The sequence below is a fragment of the Pezoporus flaviventris genome, unplaced genomic scaffold (assembly GCF_033815535.1).
Source record: "Pezoporus flaviventris isolate CSIRO_AGI_PZ_B2104156 unplaced genomic scaffold, CSIRO_AGI_Pfla_v1 ptg000026l, whole genome shotgun sequence".
Taxonomy (NCBI): Eukaryota; Metazoa; Chordata; class Aves; order Psittaciformes; family Psittacidae; genus Pezoporus; species Pezoporus flaviventris.
In genome coordinates this window covers 3,194,727-3,222,062 of record NW_026892574.1, presented here as the reverse complement: position 1 = coordinate 3,222,062, position 27,336 = coordinate 3,194,727, and the positions used below count along the sequence as shown (strand labels likewise).

General features: G+C 43.2%; 1 protein-coding gene across 1 annotated transcript; it reads right to left on the bottom strand.

The window, feature by feature from the left end:
• Window positions 1-26,027, bottom strand: RHOA (ras homolog family member A). The gene is made up of 5 exons (XM_061458442.1): window positions 25,855-26,027; window positions 8,246-8,403; window positions 5,348-5,468; window positions 2,273-2,403; window positions 1-1,277 (listed from the first exon to the last, which is right to left on the bottom strand). The coding sequence occupies exons 2-5, from the start codon at window positions 8,399-8,401 to the stop codon at window positions 1,104-1,106; spliced, it is 582 nt and encodes a 193-aa protein (XP_061314426.1). The 5' UTR covers window positions 8,402-8,403; window positions 25,855-26,027; the 3' UTR covers window positions 1-1,103.
• Window positions 26,028-27,336: the final 1,309 nt, after the last annotated feature.

Sequence of the window (27,336 nt, the reverse complement as noted above, 5' to 3'; positions counted from 1 at the left end):
TACAGGGAGCTTAGAAAACTGCCTTTATTCTATTAGTTGTTGGAAAAATGAAAATACAGAAAGAGTTTAGCTGGCTGCAGAACAGCAAGAAGTTCACAGGTTAGGAGTCTGATCACTACATGGTAACCAAACTTACACAAAAAGTTTCCTTTGTTGTTTCTTTTTTTAGTTTTGAAACTGGGTCCAGCAATGAACTTAAGGCAACTGAACAGTTCAGAAGCTTTGAGTGTGAGCAGGCTGTCTTTTCTCATCCCTACGGCACGTCATGGAAAAAACTCCTCCTGGGTGTGCAGACCACTCAAACCATTCACATGGGTCAGACTCTTACAAATGAACAGGGGAAGAGGATCAGCTGCTTTCCATCGGACTTTATTTTCAAATACAGTTTCTTAAAAAACCCAGAACACCTTAACGCAGAGGTTACAAGTAACAGTATTAGGAAATCCAATTATACAAAAAATACTACATCTAAGCTGGGGTAAATAGATTTATTTTTGGTAACATACATTTAAACTGGCACTAATTACACAGTAACTAAAAGGTAACTAACATGAAACCACAGAACCCTCACTTTTCCATAGCTGAATGGGACTTGGTCATTTCAGAGTGATCACATTTTCAAACTAATGTTTTATACCACTGAGCCATGAAAACCAGATCTTCCTAAATGTGATAGCACTGAAGCTACGCTTGATTCCACAAACAGCCATGTAACTGTTGTACTCAATTAGCATAGGACGTTAGTTATAAAGTAGTTACAGACCAATCCTCTGTGTTGACAGCTTTTTCTCTTTCTAGAGAGAAGAAAGGAGAGAGAGAGAATTGTCTTCAATTAGCGCCTGGCATATCCTGTGAGTGCAGAAAAGGTTTGTTAGAGGAATGTTGAGGTTAACCTTGGGTGCACAGATGAATTTGATGCAGATTGTTATAAAAATCATGGTTGGCTTCTAAATACTGGTAGCAAGATGACTCGATTTTTAAATCTCTTAAGTAAATTATAGATAATGAAAAAGGCCAGTAATCATACACTAAGATTAATAAACAGCACTTCAAAATTACTCAAGTGCAGGGTGCTGCTTTGGCCATCTTCCTCTGGCCACACTTTACAAGAGAAGGCACCCGGACTTTTTCTTGCCACGCCGGGCTTGCAAAGCAGCTCTAGTGGCCATTTCAAAAACCTCCCTCACACCGTCTTTGGTCTTTGCCGAACACTCCATATACCCAAAAGCACCGATGCGGTTTGCCATATCTCTTCCTTCTTCAGGTTTGACAGGCTCCTGTAACAGCACAAAAGCAAGGGGTGAGAACAAGCCAAAACGATGCCAATGTGCACCGGTCATTTCCACCTAGATTCCCTACAAAGGCATTTCTGGATTAAATGTATATAATTAATTGGTTAATTAATAATTAATTACTCCCCTGATAGTGATCCTTTAAATAATAAAAGCAGATTTATAATAAAATCTGCTTATTTTCTCAAGATGCAGTGTGCACCTCAGCCTGGATTACACAGACAGGTGTGTTTGTGTACTGCACCCACTCCCTGAGGACACCATCAGTGTTCCAACACCTCTGAGCTTGAATGCTGCAAGGTTCTTTGAAACTGGATCAAACAATCGCTTATTTCTGAAGAAACACACAACTCTTTGCTACAACTTTCACAAAAGCCTATGGACAAATTCCCAAATTAATGCCTCAGTCTTTGTATAAAAACAAGCATGCAAAAGGAGTAAATATTCCAGGATAGGGCAGAATATCTGCAGTCTCAAACCTGGGTTGGAGGCTTCAGACTCAATCTGAAAGTGAAACCTAGTGATGGGCTCAGGAACGAGCTACAGCATCTGTAGTTACCACCTCAGAACACCTACCAATAAAATTGTTCCCTTTCACATCGCAAACATACAACATAATTAACATCTCGAGTTGTTCTTTACATAGGAGAGTTCTTTACACACTTGGTGTGTCGATGTCTCCTAATTAATTCCTTCCTACCTCAGGGATGCAGCTCTCCAGCATGGAGAGCAACTGACTGTTGGTAACCCAATATAGCCATTTGTACTGTTGAGAATGCCTTTTTTCTAAAAGTTGTATCTCCAAATATGAAAAAAGAAACACTCAATTAAAGGCTATGATATCTACTTTCTGGTTTCTGTCATGGTAAGTGTTCATTATGCAGCTCACTGGAAGCTGGCAGCCAGCCATGGAGGCCTATTTAATCCTCTGGCACAACCACTACACACTTCCTTCATTTATTGCAAGGGAAAGAACCTGCCTGCTTCATTTTGGCCAGCTCTCGTCTTGTGTGCTCGTCATTCCTCAGGTCCTTCTTGTTTCCTACCAAGATGATAGGCACGTTGGGGCAGAAATGCTTCACCTCCGGGGTCCACTTCTCTGGGATGTTTTCTGAAAAAACAGAAGTATGACTGTACTAACCCCTACTTCTGGGGAGGGGTTTTATTGTAAAGCTGCTGCCTGAGTGGTTTGAGCTTGATAATCGACACTGACGCCCTTTACTCTTAATTTGGGAATCCAATAGAACTGTTCTGGTATTGCCAAAGATGACAAGCCTCTCTACCTAAGGTAATTTGAAGGCTGAAGGACACCTAACCTCTTGGCTTCTTTACATCTCTCAGTAGCTATTTGACAAGGGTTAGCATAAGGAACTTCAAAGAACAGCATGCAGAATCCTGAAGTAGAAAGTTACGGAATGTTTTGCTTCAAGAGAAACATTTATCTCCAGGAGCTAAAGATGGGCACAACCCAGAAGCATCAGTTTTTACACTACTTCTTCTTTTTATAAAGCAACATCAAGCAATAAATCCAAACTCTCCCATTAACTGTAGCATTAATGTTGTTCTCTACACTCATCACAGATGCACAAAGACTCCGTAAGTCACTTGAAGATTTGCCACTTCTCCCTGTCTGCAGCAAATGAATTTGCTCATACACAAGAAACTTCTTCCCCCTGACAGAAATACCCTGCATGACGTTTTTTAAAATGGAACTGCAAATGGAAGACTGGAGGGCTTTTGAAAGCAAAACCTTCATAATTTCTCTGTAGCAGAACTGCTGAACAGGCCAAAACATTCAGCTTTGCTTTCAGAAACTCTCAGACATCTGAAATTCCCTGGTAAAGGTACCTGCAGGATACATAACCCCCTTTTTCAGCTTTTGAAGAGACATTCACTATTATTGCATTGTTTTCTTGCTTGAAAGAACCCCCCCCAGACAAGCATTTTGAAGCCAGTTTTTGTCTATGGCCACATGAGTGGTTCTGCAGCTGCACCTGGAGTACTCGGGGTGCCTGCCTCTAGGTGCAGCACATCTGGCATGTCACTGCTCCCTCCACTCCCCCCAGGGACACAGGCACTGATAATGGCAAGCAGGAAGGGAGGAGAGTGAGTCAAAAAACACCCCAAGATCAGACTTGGCTTAATTAACCCTCTCTCCCTGCCTCCGGGGTTCAGTGAGCCATCTTGCTCCCAGGGCAGTCAGTCAATTTGCTCTCCAGCAGCCAGGGAAGCAGCACATGCAGTGGAAGCGAGCACAGCTCACACCTTGTGTGTGGCTGTTCACAGCCACCCCAGGCAGGACCACAGCACTGCTGCCCACTGAACCTCCAGTTGTTCTAGAGGCAGACAGTGAAAGATGTTTCCAAACACAGAATTAGGTGGTGAAGAGAGAGAGAAGGATTTTCCAGATACCAATCCAGCAGTGGTTCTTCTATAAAGAGTATTTCACACCCAACTGCCTGTTCAACTGCTGCTGCCCTTCGGGGGCAAAGTAAGGAACAAGAAAGAGCAGCTATCAAACACTACCCCAATCAGGCTGTAATATCACTGTAACAATCTTAAGGAATACTGTGTTTGCTCATTTACTCAAACTCTGTGAATTGTTGCAGGAATGGTATTTTTCAGCCACTGTGGTAGCTGCATGCAGGACTAATCCTTCCACTAACTGCATTTCTGTGCTTCCTGGATCCTTTTTGTCTCATTTCTTCCTAAGACAACTATGGGATGCAGTGGTCATCCATAAGATAGATCAGTACCAATCACTGTAAAGAAGGTTCTTGTCAAAAGTACAGCTGGTCATATACACACACAGAATCCACATGCCTAAAGATCTACCTTAACATTATCTGCATTCTCATAAGAAACCTCTCACTGTCCAGAAGTAGATATGGGAATTTTTACAGAATTTTAAGGAAGTGCTACCGGGTGTATTTGTTTAGCAGGCTACCCTGGATGGATGCAGTAACTACCATTTGAAAGGGATAGAAATCAAACTTTCAGAGTCTTACAGATGAGAGTATCTATCTCCTGCTCCTTACCCTCTTCAGAAAGTCTTTGTCAGATCAAATACATTGGTATCTACACATCAGATTTATAAATCAATCAGTGAAGATTCCGGTCTTGGACTGCACACAGAAGAGGAGATCATCTAATACACAGGTTTTTGAAACATATGTTTCTGGAGCTCAGAAATCTTAAATCAGGCAACTCTTTTTTCCTCTTTTCTCCATGACAAGCACATGTCAGTCACTGTAAAGCTGACTAGGAGAGTACAGATCTCCAGCCACTGCTAATTATACTGGAGAGAGTCCCCTTCAATATACTTCTAAGCCTATGTCTTTAACTCACCAAGGGGAGAGCAAAAACCCCTAGGTTATTTGGGATTCAGAGTGTTTCAATCTCTGGAATAAATGGGGGAGAGAGGAAAAAGGTATGAAAGCGCAAAGCTAGCTTTTCCATACACACAGAAAGAAAGTTGCTCTATTTCCATGGATATAGTGTGGTCCTGAGTGTGTAAGAACCTGCAATTCCAAGGAGAACTTACAAAACAAACAAACAACCAACCCTCACCATAAAATAAACTAAAAATTGCGTGGGCCATGCCACTCAGTGGACACCTGATGTACTTGCAGGGTTCCCAGACAGCAGAGTGCAACTACAGCCTTCCTCTTTCTTGGGGCCACCCAGGCAGCACTGCCCATAGGATGAGCACACCAGCAGCCTGCCCTGACCCACCAGACCACATTGCCGAGTTGGGGCTGCTGATCTAGGGCAGGGAGCTGCCTTCCTGCTATGTGTTGCTCAAATGACACAGCATAGCCCTGGGTAAACAGTGGGCTGCTGAGGCTTCCAAAATGCCACTTAGCATGTTTGAAGAATACAGGTTCCTTTAAGATCTTAATATCTGAAAACTATACATTCAAACCAGTATAGCATTCTGAAACTAGAAGAGCTCTCAAGCATTAAAGACCTGAAAACACATTTTACAGGACAATTTCCAAGGGAAGTACAGCAACACAGAGAGGTGGTTCCGATTCAGTTTGTGCTCTACTTACCTAAACTATCAGGACTATCAATTGAAAAACACATAAGTATAACATCAGTATCTGGATAAGAAAGTGGTCTAAGTCGATCATAGTCTTCTTGTCCTGCTGTATCCCACAGAGCCAACTCAACCTGCAGAAGGAAAGTAAGGCAGTTACCCAGATCAGGGAAGTTTTGATTCAGAAGCCATTAAGCAAAGAGAAATGGATAAAATATTTCAGTCAACACCACTTGAAAGGAGGAAACCACAAGAATAACTGCTTGGACAGAGGAACTATTTGAAATGTTATGTTCCATAACTCCAGAAATCAATTTATGCATCTTATGAGACTTTTCTTTATATCTGTGACCAGCGTCCATTCTCTGAAAAGACAAAAGCCACCAGCAAAAAAGCAAGACAGAAGAATCTAAGGGAATTTGCTCCAAAGGGATGGACATCTCTCTGATTAGCATTTCAGGAATACCAGTTTTCAGTGAAACTGGACTCTCTTAAGTATACACTTTTTAGGATCATGCACATTTTTAATTGCTTTGCAGCCCTGTACTAAGAAATGTCAGGACTGTACTTATTTGTGCACAAAATCATTAAAACTCCACCACAGCAGAAATTTACTCTTGCTATTTGCTTTGAAATAAACCTGATTTGTGTGCAAAGCTTCTTGTTACTAAGAACTGAATAAAGTAGCTGATGTTCTCAGTTTTTCTGCTTATGGTGGAGCTAGAGAAAAATACGCGTTTAAAACTGCAGAAGGAATAATGAATGTTTAAACTCAGAAATTAAAACTGTAATCAACATCTTCAGGCACACTCTTGCTTGAGGTTCCCTGATGCATCTCTGCCTTTGCAACAGAGTGGGCTGCTGCTTCTTTAAACTCTCATGTACAAAAATTCCAGCAAAAAAGTCCACAGCAGCTCTGATAAAGACAGAACTGGAACCCAAATGTGAGCTTGGGTATGCAATAAAACTGTTCAGTTAAATCTGAAAAACAAAGCCTTAGTTACACGCATATACAAAACAATTATTCTGTACTTCAGTCAGAAATACTCCTCTCAGAGTCACCTCTGGATTTGTGAATGTGAATTTTGTAGCAAATACTCGTATTTTTTACAGAAATGTCTGTTGAGGGCTCCCTCATGTGACACTGGAATCAGCTCCTTTGCTCTGCCTAAACCCCCCCACATCTCATACCATTACTGTTTTGTCTTCACATGGCTTCTGAATGTTTCTGGTGATGCTTTTTTAGGAAAAGAGAGTTTAAGTGGCTGCTAAAAAATAGAGTCTTAAGCACTGATCTACAAACTCCTGTGATCCAGTTTTCTGGAGACAAAGTGCTTGGATAAAATGTATCTTCTAATTACACAAAAATCAGTGGACATTTCCACCACAGAAAATGCTCTGCTGAAGCTGCTCATGCAAGTTGTACTGGCTGCATACAGCTGATAGGCCGTGACTCCCTGATCATCCATGTAGACATGCAGAGATTCAGGCAGAAGGGAATAAGGAAGTTTGAGTAGGTGATAAGAGAGAGAAATTAATATTGTATGTATTTTAAACACTAGAGTCTAAGATACAATATAGAAACTGCAGAAGCTGTCACTTGAGGGGAAAACATGTTCTAATACTAGTCTCAAAGTAAGTTTTTATTTTTGTATCACAGGAGATAAAAGCTCTTTTTAGACTCAAATGGCATGAACTATCATGATTAAACCCACAAATAATCCATGCCTATAACAGCAGGAGATCAATTTTAATATAAGCCCAAAACTAACTCAAAGTTTTGTTCATATGGGGATCAAAATTGAGCAGTTTCAGTGTCACTGCATCTAAACTAGAATGACTGACAATGTTCTGACTGCACCTGAGCCCAGAGTAAAGGCACATGTCCCAGGAAGGGGTGAAACAGGGGAGCTCAGCATTGTAAGCATCAGAACCTACCACATACTCAACATGAGGACCCATGGCACTGAGGTCAGCTCTCTGTGGCTGCAGTAACAAACCAGAGACATGCCATGGCTGCTTAAAAGGATTTGAAAATGGTTGAGCTTTTGAGATACAAAGTGTGTGCTTTCTGTGCTTCTGGAGTATCATGGCAAGTGACGGTTTTACACATCATGAACTCCCTTGTGTGACATAAATGCAGAAGGCAACCAACCCTGTGTTCAGAGAGCAGCCTTCTGAAAGCTGCCTCTCAGAGCAGGTGCTGGCATGTTTGCTTGTTTGGGAAACAAAAGGACTCAAGAGGTCACACACATTGAAAACTGATTTTCAAAATATTTAAAACTAGAATGAAATATTTTAATGGTTAATTTACTGAAGTAGCAACTGAAAACAAAGCTCAGTGAGCCATGGGCATGCTTGGCTGCTAAAAATTGCATTCCTTCAGACGAGTAGGACAGATGATGGAGACGTGCACTACAAAAATCAAATCCCTTTGAAGTCTGTCAGTCATCTGCTCTGAAGAGGATTCAGCATGTTGCCAGGAGTGGATATGAAAATAGACTCTCTCCAGAAACTAGTCTTTGTTAATCACAACACCAGGTCCTTATCAAAACAGGGACTCCACTATGCAACTCCAAAAGCTGGTAGCTCTATGTCCTCAGCATGTAGGCACGTCTTTGAATTGCTCCTTCCCTTCCCACCTACTGCAACATTTAAGTTGGAATAACTATGTTTTTTAGAATCTCAACTCATATAAGGTTAGAAATAAGTTGTTAAGCAGACACTAGATATGAGCAGGTTCTAGAAAGGCCAGTATGTTTTTCCACAGGAACATACTTAATATTTAAAAATATATTTACAATACAAGCACAAAACATTTGAATTAAACACTTACTAAAGAAGTGGAGATGTGCATGCTATTCTGGATAAAGGCAAGCTCATTCTGGCTGTCATAGCAGTGTGCACATACCTGCTTTCCATCCACTTCGATATCTGCTACGTAGTTTTCAAAGACGGTGGGAACATACACTTCAGGGAACTGGTCTTTGCTAAACACAATCAGCAGACAGGTCTTCCCACAGGCACCGTCTCCCACTATAACCAGCTTTTTTCGAATGGCTGCCATAGCTGAAAAATAAAATGACAACTCATTAACTGAGATGCTAATAACAAAGAACCGCTAAACTTTCAATTAATAAGAACTTTCAAATTGGGTCAACATGTGTCCATTAGAGACACTCACATAGGTATCTGAAATCACGTTGAGTTCAGATTCTCATCTGCTGAGAGAAACATTCCCCAGCACTTGTCAACACACTGGTGAACTACGGGGTGCAAAAATAATAGGAGAGGAGACCAGCCTGGCTTTACATTTCTTGACCTATTCTAAAGGTTGAGATAGGAACACCCTGAGACAGCAAGTGAGCAAGCAGCACTGTCCAAGAGCACCTTATGAAAAGGTGAAAACTGCTTCAATTAAAAGGCAGTAACATTTTTTTGCCATGCTGAGTTGTCTTAACTATAGAGTACCAGTGAGCTGGACTGAGAAGCATCTGCTGCCACGTCAGAGTCCCAACAGAAGGATCTCAAGGTAACCAGCCTGTTCCTCAAATTACAATTACCACATTGCAAAGGATTTGGAAGGCCACATGCCACTCCCTAACCTGCTTTCCGGGACATCGCTATTACAAGTTTAATACAGCCTGCTGTCAGCTTACATTAAGTAAAGGGAGACACAGAGAGAGACACCACCATGGTGCTCCACACATACATCTGCTGTTCAGTGTATTGTACCAGAAGCCATGGCTGGCTCACATGCAACTTTGTCCTCAGAAAGTACGAAAGCTTGAAAAGTTTCAATGAAAGTCTGGAGTCAGCGTGAGACTGGAGGAGATGATTGTGATGGATTTGGCAATTTACTACAGTCACAAGTCACCCAAGTAGTATGGACAGGGATGGACTGTTCATCTTCACTCCCCACGAATGGTATGTGAGGGGTGTGGTGCAAAGACAGCAGGAAAGGTATCAAACCCACCAGAAGGCAAGGGGCCTTGAGAACTCCAACAAGAGGATGTTATGGACACAAGAAACTTACACAAGCCTAAAGAGGACTGGGCAAGTACATGGGAGAAGCTTCCCATGTGAATTAAAGAATGAAAAGACCACATCTGCCTTAGAAAAATCTCCATAGTAAAAGGACTTTGAGGCTGAGAGAGTACTTTGGGAAGCACTATATATGTGCCTGCTCTCTTCTTTCTTTTCCCTAAGCATTTATTTGCAACCACTGCAGGAACAAGCCAGAGATTCAGGGAGTAACCTGGCTAGAAGAGACTGGAATGAAGACAGAACCGTAACTACTTTATTCTCCATAATATAAAACCACTCCAGGGGAAGCTGCTTAGTCATCCCATGAAGCTTCCTGGAAATGGAGCAATGCCACCATAATACCTACTATTGCATGACCAAAATAACTCAGAAGGGTGCTTCCTCTATGGTAACTTTTGCCATGATAATCCCAGTACAAAGCTCTGTGAGGATGACTGGGGCTGCTGGCAAGGGCAGAATGGCTCAAAAAAGCATAGAAGAGAATTAAGACACAGAAAACCCATTTTCTCCTTTCTACCTCTTCTTTTGCCTTACGAAATTAAATAAAAAGGTAAAATCAACCATCTGAAAGCAACATTAGTACTCTTAGGGGGTGAAGAAGCAGTGGATATTACAGAGATTCTGTACTTCTGCTCCAGGGGCAAACAGAGAAGGACCATTTTAGCCCATCAAGCTGCATGGATTCAAGGACTTGTAGCATGTAGCTTTGCCAGACAAAGTGCTCAAGTAATCCAAATCTATCTCTAAAGTGAGCTAATTTCACCTTGTGAATATACATGTGCGCAATTCAAGTTACTTACCTTAGGGGTTTGGGGTTATTTTTGTATTTGTGGAAGGTTTAAAATGATCCAAGCTTTAAAAAGGGTGGTTGTTTTTTTTTTTTCCAGTGGTTTTAGATGGGTTTGAATACTTTCTAGCAATGGTAATATTTGATTTTTATAGACCTGGAAATCATCTGTCCTCTGTACCAAGTCAGGATCAACTACTTTTACAAGCTCCACCTACAGTCAGCTTCATCTAATCTGCCTTTCAAAACTGTAATGCTGAGTCCTACAAAACCTCTGAAGCTGTCAACTCCTGTGCTCCACAATATTTACTATGAGAAAATTTCCCCCAGTGTGTACCCTCAACCTTTTCTGATGTAATATAAGCCCATTACTGTTTATCCTATTTGTCATAGGCATAGAAGAATAGTTTATTCCCTTTCCCTAGTGCAGTTGAGAATACATACTTTCATTTGGTCTTCTCTTCAGGCAAAACAATTCCAGTTTATTCAAGCCTTCTCTCTAAATCATATTTCACAGACTTTCCTGTTGCTCCCTTCTGGGCACAGTCCAATTGGCACAAATCTACCAAAGCACAGAGCCCAAAAGCTGAATCCATTATTTCACCTGGGGCTCTAGGAACATTAACTAGAGCTGAAGGATTAATTTATTTATTGATCTTCCAGGATACACTCTTGCTTAAACTCCATACTGGAGTGTGTCGTTCCCCCCCCCCCCCAAGACAACAGTGTCGATACATTTATCTCTCAATTCATGGTAACTCCCAGATCTTTTATCTTAGGACAGCCACATAGCGAGTTGCTCTCTATTCACACAGCTGAACATTCTACTGTCATGCTTTTATTTATCCTCCCGCTGACAGATGTTCTATTCTACCTTCAAGTTCTAGTTCTGTCCTCCACCTTAATCACAGTCTTTCTCAAATCCGACTTTAGTAATAATTATCTAGGTCACTGATGAAACCACCCTGGAGACAAAGCAGGTGGATGACAGGATGGGATAACCTGTCCTTCTTCAGCATCCTCTCTCTTTCCCCCTTCTGTGCTAGTGGCTGGGGCTCTGGCCCTTGGTCAGTTGTGTTACCTGCAATAGCACATAGGGTAGGTGACCAGCATAACCTATGGATAACTGTCTTTTTCTGTGGATTATCAGATCAACTCTTCCTAAATAAATCTGTTACTTCAGACTTTTTTAAACGTTCCTTGCCAGCTGAATATCATTTCATGCTTTGGCCTTCTATACACTTATGCCAAAGGTCTACAAGAGAACTGTAATTCTTTAAAAAAACCCCGAACAGTATCATTTAAAGTAGTGCTTTCTATAAACCCTTTCCTAAAAAAACCCAAACAACACACAAAACCCCAACAAAACCCAACCCTCCCCCAAAACACAAACCCTTGAATTTATTTTCTTACGTATATATTTCAAGAACTTTATTTTATCTTTGCAATATCTTTTTCCTGAGAAAAGTCTATCATGAAGCTCTCCCTTACCAAATCTTCCCTGAAATCTGTTGACTTTGTACCCAACATGGAAAACCACTGTCAACCCAGGTGCCCTTCAGCAGTGTATGCTCAGCCACTTCCTTCCCACTGCTTATGACTCAACTCACCCCATGAGACTCTCCCCTGCTCAGTATTTTATATGCAGGACAGTCTCCAGGACACCTCACATCTCCTGATCAGTGCCTTCTGTCTAATAATTCAACTACCTAGGTAATTAAAATTTTCTCATCACCACCTTCTAGAGGACCCTTCAGGACACTCACAAAAGGCTTTAATCACATTATCTTTTCTTGGTGGCCTATGGCACTCTTATATTTTTACTTCCAGAGCATTACCACAGAATAATTCCTTCTGCATAATTTCCTTGGAGGAAATGTGTTGTATAAAACTCAGTAGAGGATGCAGAGATCACCAATTACATCTTAGAAGCTTTCACTTGCCTCCAAAGCCCGAGGAGCTGCTTTTGATTTGCTTACTTCAACCAAAATTACTGGGCATGCAGCACAGGCTGAGGATAGTTTGTTTATGGACCTCAACATATTTTCAGAAACAGCTCAGATATAAATGCGGGGTAGACACAGACACATCAGGATGTCAGGTCTGATCACTGTATAGATCCCTCCATCCACCTCAGAAGGAAGTCATGAAACATCACAACCACTTGTTTCTTTCTGACATTAGTGGTTACAAACTTCTCAGCTTTCTGGTACTTTAGATTTCTCCCCTGCTGGTGAGGCTGAATCCTTACCTGCTGCCACAACAATATCCTTCACTTCTATTCAACCTGTGGACGTTCAAGGATGGAGCACTGCTGTTAAGCCTGCACCTAGCTTTCTTCTTACAACAGACTCATCTTGTCTGTATCACTGAAGGTCTTCATGCATATGGAAACCATTCCGCAGGGCTACAACGTCCCAAACCTGCATATTCGATCTTCAAATGTTAGCAGACATCTGGCCACAGCAATAGCATCCCATAATCCACGCATTAGCATATTTACAATAATAATGTCTTCATTTAGAGGATTCAGTGTACAGATCAGCATCTTTCAGCTAATTATTTTTAGCTGAAATAAATACATTCCTATCCAGTGAGGAGCTGGAAGGGACTGGCAGGTTTGGCAAATACTCAGAAAAGCAACACCTCTGTAGTAAAATAGAGGAAAAACAAGATTGCTTAGAATGGAGCTACAGCTTAGTGGTGCATATCACAAAGACAACACTAACAGCATTCACAGCAGTCAGGTCCTTCTGCTGCACTTTGGCATGCTTTGGTTTACTTAATCAAGTGTTCTGAAGCCTTGGACCAAATTTGCTTTTTGATTTGAAAATCCAAAAGTACTTTGCTAGCCTAAAAAGTTTCATTTAATATGTACAGTACTTACATTGCATGCAAGTTAGTATCTGCTGCAGCACAGCCTGTCACCAGTGAGTGTGTCTACATTCAGAGGTAAAAAAGCCCAGCTATATGAACTACCTAAGAGGATATTACAAATAGACCAAATCCAAGCTACTACGACCTCACTGTTAACAAAACACAAGTACCACATATTCATCCTTTTAAGCAATGCTTGGAGTAGGAAGAGACCCATAAATCCAGAAAGCTGCTGGAACAGCACCACTGACAATGCACACAGAACATGGAGCAAGAAGCATTCTATCCCACTTAGTGTAGCAGAATGGCTGCAGTGATCTTCTAGGGGAATCTGTGCTGTCTTCTGCAGCAAGATGACAGATCTGCAATTTTTTCTACTCTTAAATGAACCACTCCTCCCACCTCTTCATTTGTAGGATTCTTAAAACCAGCTAGTCTGCTAGATTCAAAGTGGAAACTCTCACAACATGACTCGAGTGACTCATCTAAATGGAAGAGATTCAGTGATGACATTTCCTCAACCTAGGCCAATGCCTTTCACAGGTATTGCGAGAGCTTCAGCCATCATTTACTCAATCCCACTAACATTACAGCTTACAACACAAGGAGCTCCTGTTTGCCAAGTTGCCACACCAATATCCTTGTTACATGAGACTGCTATTTCTAAGTGCAGTGACGCTCCCAGACTCATGCAGCATAAAGCTCTGCTTGTTAAAAGAATCCAGAAAATACTCCAGAAGAACAGGAAATGGGGAAAATATTCCCTTCCCCCCCCCCTTTTAAATGTACTCCTCTACCCCAAGTATTCCAAGTATTATTGTTTACTGCATGGAATTTGCCTCTTCTCTTCAGCAGGCTATTTATTTTTACAAGGAACAACATTTCCAGTGCCCCCTCTCCTGCAAATCCCAAGGCCACAAGCACGAGTGAGGATTGTGGACACACTGGTGACTTGGATATCTGAAGTTAGTTAAGCTGGTAACAAACATGCCAGGTTTGCCTGTCTCACCCTGAATCTCATCCTGGAGAAAGTAATAATGTGGGAAAAAAAACTTTTTACCACCACAAACGCATTCTGACTGGATTTAATTTCAATACCAATCAACTACCATCAACTTCATGTTGCCTGTTGGGTCAGATGGGCAGATCTCCTCCTGCTCTGTACTTAAGCAGTTTACTATTGAGTTACTATTGAGCCTGGTATTCTTCTCACTTCCTTCATTTCCCCCTGCATTCAGCCAGTCGTGCCCTGGGACAGCAGCAGGAAAAGGCCAAGGCTGAGGAACCAGAAGATGAAACCCTACTCAGGAGTCCAGCAGCCCAACCAGTCAAGCCCTGCCCTCTACCTACCAGAAGGGAGAACCGCCTCTGCACCAGGACCTGAATTTACTGCTAAAATACACTCACTTTTGTTCCAAGTTTTGACAGGGAAGAGGACGGAGTTTCCGCAAAGACTCTAGTGATGAAGAGGACACAGATGAGCAGGCTTTCCCCACAGCTTTCTTCTGGCTGTTTAGCATAGCAAGGTCTGGCATCAAAAATGAGAACTATCAAAACAGTTTGGAGTAGAAAGCACATCAGTCCAAAGGCAAATATGTCTGCTTTTAGGGCACCTGTATACAGTGAAGAAACTGAGATGGAATACGGAGCATTTGAGTGGGGGAAATGATCCAAAGACCATCAACAGAGAACAGGGAGGAGATGAGCGAACAGGCCAGGAGGAGGATGGCAGAAGGATGTAACTGCTCAAACCTACCCTCCTTTAGAGCAGAATCCAGGATTCTCCACTACACTTTTCATTAGTTAAAGTATGTACAAACAAACATCAGAAACATTTGCTGTTGAAATGCTATTCAGGCTGCTCTAAACAAGCTCATTTGAGCATACACAAGCCTATCGTGCTATCTTTTTCCACATAACGCATACAGGATGGACATGCTCTTAAATTCAGTAATAGTTGTGAAGTAAAGGAAACCGTGAGCCCAATTCACCTCTTACAGAGGTTGCAAAATGGGTAACAGCCTTGGGACTGCAATAAGCATACAAAAAAAAAAAAAACAAAAACAAAACAAAAAAAAACCCCTAAGAATTAAAAAAGATGATTCAATCAGATAAAGGAGTTAGTGACAACCCATGCTTGTCTACAGGGTTCCTAAAAGACCCTGGAATAACATGATGCAAGTGACCACCGATTTACTGTCTTTATTTCCAAAGACATCCAGAATAGATCCCATCTGTGCAGCTGCACTGAAAGTAAAGCCAGATTAACTCCATGCTCAGAGTGGTCATGCACATTTGGTACAATGTACAACTTGAAATCAAGTGTTACTGGGGTAGAAATATAGTTCAATTACAAGCTACTGGAATACAAGCACTAAAACTAAGAATGCAGTCACTGCTATAAAGGAAACAGTCACAAAGCATATTTTAATTATGAAATGTACTGAATTCTGTGCAAACTTGCCTGTGGACACTTGCATTCACAAACAGATAAGCCACATTATTTAAAGCAATGCTAACAAGGCCTTTGGGAAACAACTATATTTATATTCCTTGCAGCATCCAGCACATAAAGCAGTTTGCCAGTACTGCAGCAAGACAGACCTGTTTCTAACTATGGTGCTATGTGGGAGCACTTGGTAAGAAAAAGCTATCTGCTGGGGGTTTTTGGAGGGTTACATACAAAATTAACACTTTAAAAAATTCCCAAAACTGGCAGAGCACAGGGCAGGCCACTGACACTGCAGTAAATGTAATCCACAGAGAAATAGTAATGTTCTGTTCTAAGACTGTAGTACAATTGAAAAACTGATACAGAAGATCAGCACAGTATCCAATAGGATTAAAATACTGGACATGGGTCATAGGTCCTTCAGGAAGGTCCTTGAACAGGGAGAGACAGGCATTAGGCTTTCTGCTAGCAGTTTATTCCAACTGTGTGTTAACCATGATAAAGCCTGACAAGTTTTACTAGTTTGGTAAAAATGCTTTGCAAACATAGCTGTACACTTCCAGAGCAGCTTTAACCTGGAAGAAGTATAGCTGTGTTATAACCCCAGCTCATAAACCTCACCAGGTCTCAGCTAACTCCACAAATAAGCAGCTCAAACCATTTTGTATCACATCACCAGAATGGGGAGCAGGGGCAGCTTAACAGCATTAGCTCTTAACACTGGCTGCCAGTCCCGGTGAACCCTTAAAGACTGATGTGTTATCGGAAAGTACAAAACCAGTGTTTAATAGGCATGGGCACACAAGGCATTTCAATCAAGCACACACTGTGTTGTTTATGCTGCCTCTATGATGGATGGGACAGTGCAGGAGATTCCTCCTCCAGGATAAAGGCTGCCAGTGCAAAGATCCTGAGGACACCCGAATGGGCAGCCAGTGCTAGATCCAAGCTGGCTGTCATGCGGACAGAGTACATCTAATCTGAGATATCATGTGAAGTCTCAAAGCTGGATTCATCATATCAAATTGCAGCCTCTGCCCTTGCTTTCCTCTTCAGGATAAATCCTGTATCATATGATTTATCTGACTCTGAGACAAAAAATGGCTTTGGGTTCTGATATATTTTCTTGATTTCTACCTACCACAGGAAAGATCAAACCATTTTGCTTTGCTCTCCCTCCCCTGCTCAGCCCACCCACCTGTGCTTTACAGGCATGATGCCTTAGCATGACCAAGCACTTCCAGAACACACAAACTACCTTTTGTTAAACACCCGAGCCACGACCTGTGCAACCCTCTACACCTGCACCGTGTCCCACAAGCAGCTTCAGCACAGACATCAACCAGGGGACCAACTTGTCCCTGGAGCTAAACTTACATTTCCTACATCTAGAGACTCACAGACCATCCTTTATTACAGGTCTACACACATAAAAAAATGAGCATATTGCCTTGGGACTGAAGTCCCTCCACCTCAGCACCTGGCATTTAGGATCAGCTTAGGAGTGGATTCCTACAGAGAAGCAGAAGAGAAAGGAATGAGAAGCTTCTCCCTCCATGCTCTCCAGCCTCCAACCATTTTCAGCTCAGCAGCTTCTTGGGTCAGATGTGGTTCCCATGAATTTGGTAACCTCAAACAGATTTCTCTTCCATAAGCTTGTCCAGACGTCTTTTGAACCCAGTAAACTTCCAGCACTCACAACATCCTGTTGGAAGGAGTTCCCACAGCTTAATTACACATTGTGTGTAAAGCCACTTCCTTCAAATTTAAGATTGTCCCTATTAGTCTGTTTTACTGTCTTCTAATTCCAAAATGGAAAGAGAGCAAACAGTTTACCTCACTCACCCTCCTTCTGCTGCTCATGTAGCAAGACTTTCCAGACTGTAGCATCCTAGCATACATCTGTTTTAGCTTTTAATACCTTTACACCTTTGACAGCAGCAGCTGGGTGATCTATCAGCTGGCTGCTCATAGCATAAGGAGTAACAAAGTGGTAGAGGTGTCACCATGAAATGCTTCAGCCAGGAAGGGCCCTTGGAAGCCCAGCAGCACAGCAGTGTGTATCTTCCCATCCCACATCGTCCAGGCACAGCACCAGGCAAATGCACCAGGGCTGAAGCAAACAACTGGGGCCCCAGGAGCTGGAGCGCAGAGGGTTTTGACAAGCCTGTGCTGTTATATCCATTGAGCCACACCCTGAGCTGTGTTTCAAGTGCAAACAAGCCGCAGCTCAGTCATTCCTCGGTGGTTTCACTCCTTGCTTTAACTCAAGTGCAGACTATCTTGCCTTTAAGGCAGGTGATAACAGAGTCCCTGAACGGTCTCAGGCCAGCAGTTACATTTTCTGCATTAGCACAGGGTTTTTTTGTCAGTTCCTCGTTTATATGGCCTCTGCCAATTTCTTCATACTGGTATTTTGTGTTTCCTCCAGGTGATGGGGAAGAAATACAGCCCATGTTCACTAGAGACAGATTCATTTGAGCCTTCGCTCACCTTTTAAAGCTGTCCTCTTTCTACTAAATTTAATATGAACCATATTGATTTTGTCATGGCTTCATTTCTAATTGACATGCAATTACTGTCAAGCGATAACTGAAGGCTGAGATGAACACCTCTACTTAAGAACCAAACTGAAACAATGAACACTAACTGTTTCTGTTTCCCCCAGTCCAGGCTGAGTGATGTTGCTGTAATTCCTTCCTGAGCACTTTGTTACTTAGTCCATTATTGTACCTGGGATTGATGCCTTAGTCTGATGGGATTATCATGATTAAGGTTGTCCTACTTCTCTTTGTTATTACTACATATTCGCATTCTTTCAAACTCCTTAAACTGTTGCAGTATGTAGAGCTTTCTGGAAAAAAAAAAAGATGTCTATAACCCCCTCCATTCTCAGGCCAGAGATCTTCAGAACTTAGATATATCAAACCAGAGGTGTCAGTTACCAAGTCTGGTCACATAAAGCATGCAATATAATTCAATCTTTTTAAATTTCATTCAAAGGGATAATCAAGACACCTGATTACAGGGAATTTCCCTGGGAACATGTAAGTAACTGGTGAAAGATGGGGAAGAAACCAGAGAGAAGGAAATGCTCACCTCTCACAGAAGACCATCAATTGAACCTGAACAGCCCAACATTCCTAAATGACCTGAAAAAGCCAGGAAAAATAGCAGTAACAAAATTTATTGATGATGTCAAGATGCCCAGGTAGTAAAGGCAAGGGCTTACAGTGATGAATTTCAGAACCTTAACAGATGTTGTGTCTAAGAACTAACATTTGAAATAGATAAATGTGAAGAGATACAAAAGGCAAAAAAAACAGATTCAACTTTCTATATGAAATGATGGCTGGGAGCTGATCACTGTTGCTCGAGAGCAGTATTTTAGGGTTATATAGTTAAATCCTATAAAACAAAAGCTCAACACTCTGAACAGCTAAAAAAAAAAAAACACCACTAAAATTCCATTTTTAAGCACTAGGAAAAAATGACCAAACCAGAAATCATTAAGCTGATGTAGGAATCCACAAGCACACCTGCATCACTCTGCAGTTGTGATCCTCCCCATGTCAAGAGGCTGTAAGGGAACTGGAAATGGCACAGAGCAGGGCAACACGGATGATTAAACCACAGAACAGCCTCCATATGAAGAACTATGGCTGAACTGGAAAAAGGAAAATCTGGAAGTGACACAACCAAGGAAGAAAATTATTACAGACACTTGTCCAAGATCCTAAGCAGTGGTGAGAAAAGCTGGGACCTGAATCTTCACTCTTTAAGCACTCTGGATGAGCCAGGTTGAAAGCAGAGGCAGGCAGGGCACAGAGCAAGGTGTTGCTGCTTCTAACACATTTCAACTTTTTAAGTCTCTTTGAGCCCCCTTTTTCTCTCAGTTACACTTCATGCTTCTAAACTTCTGGTTTGTATTTTCTACTTTCAGTTTCAGCTTTCCTCATATTTCATCTGTAAGGCTTTCTTGCATTGTTTTTAAGTGCAAACAAAACAGATGCCTTCATTTCCTTTCCAAGTTATTGAATTTGCTTTCAATGCTTGACTGGGGGAAAAAAACGCAAAAGGAGGTTCCTGAAACATCACTTCTAGGCCTGTTTAAGCCAAAATTGTTAGAAACTAAAATAGCAATAACTGCAACCAAAAGTATCTTAACATCGTCACCGTGCATCCTGTTTTGCAAACACCAAACTCAGAAAGGCCCTCCTGGTCTACTACAAGTTTTTCTTTCTTCTTATCTGCAAAGTTCACCCGTGCGCTGTTCACCTCCCTGCTTCTATAGAAGTAGGAAATTATAACAATTTCAGAACCCAGGAAAGACTAATTCCAGCATTTCTCCCCTGCCCTACTCTGCCATGACAAGTCCCGCTCCCAGGCTGAAGGCAAAGCTGGAGCTACATGGGCAGAAAGCAGCGTTTTGCCCTCAGGCCCTGGGGCTGCCACTGCTGTCCTTTCAGCCTCACTCAACATCCCTATGACTTTGCCCCTACCAACTAGATCTGTGTTATCTGTAGGTATGATGACTTAAGAGAAGATTTCTCCTATGCAGCACCGAGTCCCAAGATTACTTTGCACAAAATGAGATTGGGGTTAATATTGAGGTAATTACAGTAGATCGGTGGATATCCACTCATGTGCAATCTGCAAAACACTTTGCATTTGTGCCAGGCTTTTTTTCCTTCATATTCTCTCTTCCCAGACACCTCCAGCATGTCAAAAGGGATGTGGAGCACCCACATGCTGAAGAGGACAGGCTCTTCCTGGGTGAGAAGACTCTGTCTTTAGGCACCCACTGCTGCCCTGTAGCTGGCAGCAGAAGCATGTATGGACCAGAGAACACCAACTATACCAGACAACCATCTTTCTGTACCCACAGCTAACACTCTCACCTGTGGTTCCTTCTCCCACCACAAGACATCTGCTAAGGTTGTACTGGTTTAGGTCAAACACCCCTCAAGTCCAGCACCCTGCCTGACACATGCAGGTACCTCAACTGATTAAGACAGAGCAAAAGAAGAGCAAACGCACTGATATCTCTGTATTTTCTCAGTTTCCAGCTTGGGAGTATTCTTAGCTTTTTTAATCTTTGTGATCAACAGCCCATTTGATAGCATTTTCTTCTGTTATTTTATCTGTTTAATTCTGAAGCCACATAAATCATTGTCATTCAAAGCACTTTGTGGTGCTGCATTCTACAGTCTCAATACAGACTGCTGGAGTGGCAACATCAGTTTTGATCTAGACCAGACTGTGCTCAGACACATCTTTGCCAAGCTCAAGGCTTCAAATCTTTCTAACCATCCCTTGTATGGAACCAATTTCTTATCCTTGATCATTCTTCTCAGCTTTTCTGGTTGCCTTGTATCTCTAAGTCCATCTTTCTTCACACAAAACCACAGTAATCAGCATGCTCAGAACTGAGAGCTGTACAGTTACCTTCTTTCCTTCTTTCTTTCTTTCTCCAAAGCCCCGCACACATGCTCATATGAGCACTGTTGAGTTTTAAAACTTACATTTTCACAGAATTATGACAAGCTCTTCCTCTTAAGTAGCAATAATTCACTTTCACCCCACTGGTGCATAAAAAAAAAAAGATAATTTTTTTCCTCCAACTTTGTATTTATCAGATGAACAAATTCATCTGACATTTTGCTGCCTGGACTTCAGCGTCAGGAGGATGAGCTGCAAGCTGTTTTTTCTTCCCTTACTACCTCATACCTTTCTCAACAGATCATTTATGTGTATGCTAAACAACATAGGTGTAACACATATCCCTATTCTTCTCTTGTCCCAAGCTTCCCTTCTCTGTACTTGTCGAGTCATTCAAAATCTCCAGCAGATTTAAGCAGCACCATTTCTCTTTGCAGAAGCCACACTGACCTTCTCCTATGGTTAAGTTGTCAGACCATCTGGTTACTTTTTTTTTTTAAATAATTTATTTTTTAAGAAATCATTGAACTCCGTGATATCCTGCTCAACTAGCATTAAGAACTGCTACCATGTAAAGCCATCTTTTCTTTCTCTGGCTTCAAGGTACTAAGGAGTTACACAGTATCTTTAACAATTCGGTCACTCCATGCCCAAGTCTCCTTTGGAACCCCTGGGCAAGCACCAGCTGGTCCTGGCATTTTGTAACTATATTTATCACTTAGCTATAAACAATTCTTTGCTGGAACTTCAAGCAGAGACAGATCTTTCATCGAGTGCTGCTCCACATAAAGAGAATTTCTGACATAGGAACCTCCTTGGACATCTCCACAGTCAACAGGAATATACATAAAGTCATTTAACTTTCTACTGATGGCTTCATCATTAAGTTTTTTTTTTCACTTTTTCATCATCAATTGGCCCTCCAGACTCCAGCACCTTTCTTGCTTCTGATGTACTTAAAAATAATATATATATTATTTTCTCTATTAATATGATGTTGCTCAGAGTTGTTCTGGTGGGTCACTGTATTTTTCATTTGACTTGCCAGAGTTCATGTTCTTATTTACTCTTCTGGTCAACTTCATGACTTGAACTTTCTGAAGGCTGTATTCTTATTTCTAATAATTTCTTTATCCCAAACTGCATGCTTATTCTCATCTGTCAACATTCCACGGTATAATTTAAAATCTTCCCAACAACATTCCAATTTCAAGCACAGAAGCCTGGTCTGCTGCAGTTTACATGGAACCCAGCCTTTCCAAACAGCTTTTGGACTAAGGGTCAAAAAATGAGCTAATTCACTCTGTCAGTACCAAGTCAAGATCCTACTCTAAGACACCTTCTCATCTCACACAATTTCAACAGAGTAGATAGAAAGTGAAGAATAAAGAGCCTCCAGGTGTAAAATGTAAGAAAAGTGAAATGTTAGCAAAGAATGCAAACAGAGATAACTGGTATTTGGAGAGCTGATAGTTCCTTCAAACCACAAAAACTATGATGATGATGAGGAACCACTTTGTACACATCCACACTAGTGACCTGCTCCAAATGCCATAGTTCAATCAATCAGTCAGTACATGGTAAGGTGAGACAGAACCACTTATTGTTGCAAAGCACTGCAAACTAACTGAGCAGAAAGATTGAATTCAGCCCCACTTCTGATTAAATCAACAATAAAAAAAGAAGCAATCAAAAACCCCACAACTGTCAGAGTTTGAGAAAAGAAAGACCTCATATCTCATATTCCTAGTGGGTGTACTGCCCAGTATCACTCAGTATAACAGCGGCTCTCCATCTGTTCCTTCTGCTAGAGACCTTAGTCATGAAGGCTGGTCAAAGACAGTGAACCTTGTTCTGATGAGTTTAATTAGATGATTCACTTAGGAAGGACTGGCTGCTAGCTGGGTGTACACATCAGGGGATGGCAAGTATCTTCATTAAAAGGTAGTTTATGGATACCTCAGTTCTTTCACTGTCTCAAATGCCATTCTCAGGTGAAAACATGGTGATAGGAAAAAGACAGAAGAGAGCATGAACAGAGCAGAGCTGCTCCATTAACTCCAATTATGCTTTGGGTAGCTTTTGTTCACGCTTCAGAATGAGGCAAGAACAGAGATCACATCAAGGCTAGAAGGCACCTGGACACCTAACAGTGGTTTAATATGGCTTAAAGCAACAATAAATTAACCAGAGGCAGTCTTTGGGGATATTTGTTCTTATCTTTGAGATGATCCCCAAAGTAATAAGCAAATACCTCTTCCTACTCGGTTACCTAGCTATTTATACGTAGTATCCAGTGCTGCAAGAGAGGAATCACACCACCAGGCAAGCAGCAGAGGATTTTCATCCTGCATTCAGGTGTGTATATTTGCATAGCTGTACTCTGGGAGTGACGGCTGTTGCCATTTGGTGCATTTACTTTGCACAGCACTGTTCTGTATTATAGGGTTTCACTCCTTATTACATGTTTACTAGGACAGACTGATCACAGATCAATTTCAGATTTAAATGGTACGCTGTTGAACCTTCACTGACATGCTAACTTCCTCAAACTCACCAACTAAACTTTTCCTCCATATTAGTTAAACTGCGTTTGAAGACAAATCATAAGACAACAGAGCAGTACAGGCCAGATTACACACATGTGGAGTAACACATGAGCCAGACTAAAAGTTAGTATAAAACATAGAAGATAGAGTCTGTGCAGAGACTTGAAAAGAACCTAATGATATCATAGCAGCAAGGAATAAAATGTTGCAGAGAGACTGAAGGAGATACAACAGGCTAGTGAGAAGGCAGCAGCCAAGGTCGGAAATTTCTAGGGTGGAGTGGACCACAGAAAGGGTTCAGGGCAACATAAAAATGTTGAGGAAAAAAAAGCTTAAGTGTAAAAAGTAGGGGAAATAAGAGTTACCATTAAAAAAAAAAAAAAAAAAAGAGGGCAATGATATTTCCAAGCTGCCCTCAAACTATCAAATTGGTTTTATTTGGAATTTGCTTATCTGAAGAGCCATTGCTGGTCTCACATCCTGGTGGCAGTTAAGATCATTTAGGATGTTTTTACTGTCAGTTCCTGGCTCAAAGAACTCCTCGCCTCTGGCACTCAGTTGCTGTGGCAGTGGGCCAGAGCTGGAGTATAGTGAACTACAAGGGATAACACAGGAGCTGCTCAGCTTAGCTCTGTGACCACATTTCTTTTGTCCCTTGTGCTCTTCTGTCTTGAGAAATTATTTAAAAAAAAAAAACTGTATTTCAGTGTTAAATTACACAAATCACTCATTACAATTCATTTATGTCAAGCATTTATGCTGAATAGGCTGTGAAACATTCCAGTGAACTAATTAAAACAAAATAAGGCTAATGGCAATTGTTTTTTGTTTTTTTTTTTAACATGCAAAGTTGGTCCAAATCAGAGCCAGAATTAGTCCGCAGATGTGAAACAGAAATACTAGTGCTCTGTGGCTGGAAACCTGGGTAAGGACAGGAGGAAGGCACAGCAATGTATCAGAAGAACCTTCAACATAAAGGTATTTTCACAAATTATCTCTTCAGGGAGAGACTTCATGTTTCCCCACTGAAAAAATCCCCAAATAAAGCCACTGGAAACTCTAACACTTTGAGCCCCATACAACATTTGGGACATGTAAAACTAATTTTTTGAGATTTCTGAGCTAGCAGCACACCATTTAAAAATTGCACAGGCAGCGGAACTGTTACCTAGTCTAAGGTCTGGGTGGGGGAACTGCAACAACAAACCTAACATTCCCTAGGTAGGTCCTAGAATTTAGCCTCCTCCGAATCCTGCAGCACACGCAGAGGGGGGTGGAATCCGCTGCTGACAAACGGCTCCCCGCACCAAGCAGGTGAACTGCAGCGGGACAGAAACAAAAGCTGGATATAAGGCAGCAACTAAAAACAAACAACTCCCCGTTCCAGACATCTCACCGAGAAGCTTAAAGGGGTATCAGAGCAGTTAAAGTATCATCTGAGTGGGGACACCACTTTGTCCTAATCCTCTGTAACTCTGTAAACCTCCAGAATACGTTTTTGGTGTTTGTTTGGTTCTTTTACCAAAGTAGTCTCGAGGTGCCTCTCGCCGCAGACGGAATGAGCTTCCCGACAAAGAATCTTTAGCTACCACTTAATTTAAAGCTGGGTATTTTTCAGTCCAAGGTAGGGGCTGCTGGGCCACACGGTGCCGATCGCGCTAAGAGTTCGTTTCGAAGCAAAACCGCTCGCTTTGCCAGACTCTTGTCCGCGCGCCTAAGGCCCGAGGAGGCCGCACCGGTAAACAGCAACAGAACGGGAAGTTCCGGGCCGCACTCCGGGGGCGGTTTCTGCCCCGCGCTCGGCTCGGACGTTACCAGCGCCGGGAGCTGCTTCCGCGGGAGCCCAGCGCCACGGCCCGGCTTCCGCGCGCGCGGCTGACGTCACCACAACAAGCTGCCAGTCAGCCGGGTCACCCCCACCGCCCGGTGCCCTCTCGTGTCACACCCGCGGCCGCGGGGGACGGCAGTTACTGTCGCCTCCGCACCGAGCGCGGTCCGCGCCGCGGCACAAGCGGCTCCAGTTGGGGGGAGCCTTCAGGGCCGCGCCCCGGCCCGCCCGTCTCTGCCCCCCCCTCCCCCGCCGCCCGGAAAAGACCCCGTTACCGGCCCCGGAAACCTGGGGGCTCTCGAGGGGCAGCCGCACACGCCCTCCGCTTTTGTGCGCGCGATGCCGCTCGGACGCTGCGGCGATAGCCCCGGCCGGGCCCGACTGCCTCCGCCCGCAGGCCACGGCGCGGGATCCCGGCGGGGGAGGGCGGGCCCCACCCGGCGGCGGCGGCGGCGGCACGAAGGGAGGGGGAGAAAGCCGGCGAGCTGCCTCCCTCCTACTACCCACCCCCCGGTAGGCGAAGAACCCTCCCCGGTACCTGCGGCCTAGCGCTGGGTCTCACTCCCGCCGCTTCCTGCTCCAAAGGCCTAAGCTCGAGCAGCGGCGAACGGAAACGGGCGGGGCGGGGGCGTGCGCGCTCACCGGCCCGGCGCGACGCGGCGCTGCGCTGCGCTCCCTCAGACCGGCCCCACCCGGCCCCGCCCGCCCACGGCCCGCACGCACCCGCGCGCGCGTCCCCGACGAACCAATCAGCGCGGCCCGGCGCGGGGGCTGCCGGGAAAGAGCGCTATAAAAGCCCCGGTGCTATTTACGCCGTGGGGGCTGGGCTTGCGTGTCCTGGTGCATGCGGTGAGGGTCCGCAGCTGACTCTGGGTGCGCCCCGGGCCCGCCGTGAGGTCTTCTCTGGTGGGTGACTTGCTGGGGAATGTGTGCGCGCTTCCCTTGCTTATCTTTGGGCTGGGCGAACCTGTGGGGCAGCCACCGACTTGGAGTTTTCGGTGCTGGGTACCCGGGGGCACCTGGGTCTCACTAGGCTGGGGTGAAGCGGCTGTGGTAGGGTAGTTGGTGTATGAGGGTGTCCTGTTTGCTTACAGGCTTTTTAGATGAGCCTGTCTGGGCTGAGAGTTGGTTCCCTATTTCTTTGAGCCAGGCAAGTAAGCTCTGCTGTTAACAGAACCTGGGCAGAGCTGTTGGAAGAAGCTGAAGAGCTGACAGGGTCAGACTACACCATGTCTTATTGCCAGGATCTTCTGAGCATGTCTCTGGTGTGCCTGATGGTGGGGATTGTCCTCGTCTGGGGATGCGGAGCCTCCATAGTTGATGCAATGTGTCCTGAAGGAAGATACGGCTTTATCAGTTGCACTGTTTCCTTGCCTGCGCACCTGAGAAGGTTCAACAGATGGAGCTGGCTTTAGGAGAGCCTGGTCATAGCTTTGCTGCAAAGGTGTACAGAGGGGGTGGTGATGGCCATCTTCTGCAGGTCTCTCAAGGTTCCCTTGCACATAAGGCACATTAGCCTATAGCTGGCATTTGGGCACAGCTTACTAAATCTGGGTTCCCTTAAGAGGAACAGGGTGCTGTGCCAATTCTAGTGTGTGATCCTGTTAATAACTGTATTTTCCCACTCATGTTCCTTCCTCATTTGACAGTATTTGTGTTGCTAGACAACTTTAGACTGACCTTTTTATGGACTACTCTCTGGTGTCTCTAGAGGAAGGAGGTGCTTAACTCCTATTAGTAAGCATGTCCCTGAGACTAGCTCATTCTAATAAGTGTTTCAAGGAATCTGACTTTTTTAAAATCAAGCAAGCGTTTGATACACACTAATAAATGGTCTTAATGCGTACAGCTTGGTCCTGGTTCTCAATGGACAGTCAACAGCATGCAGGTCATGAGGCCCTCTGATACCTTGTCCTGTGGGGTGGTGGGTGCACTTCCACCTCTGACACTGTAGGAGCATTGAGACAGAAGTTTGTTTGAAGTCAGTAGTAGTGAAATGACATGTGTGGTTTGGGTGCCA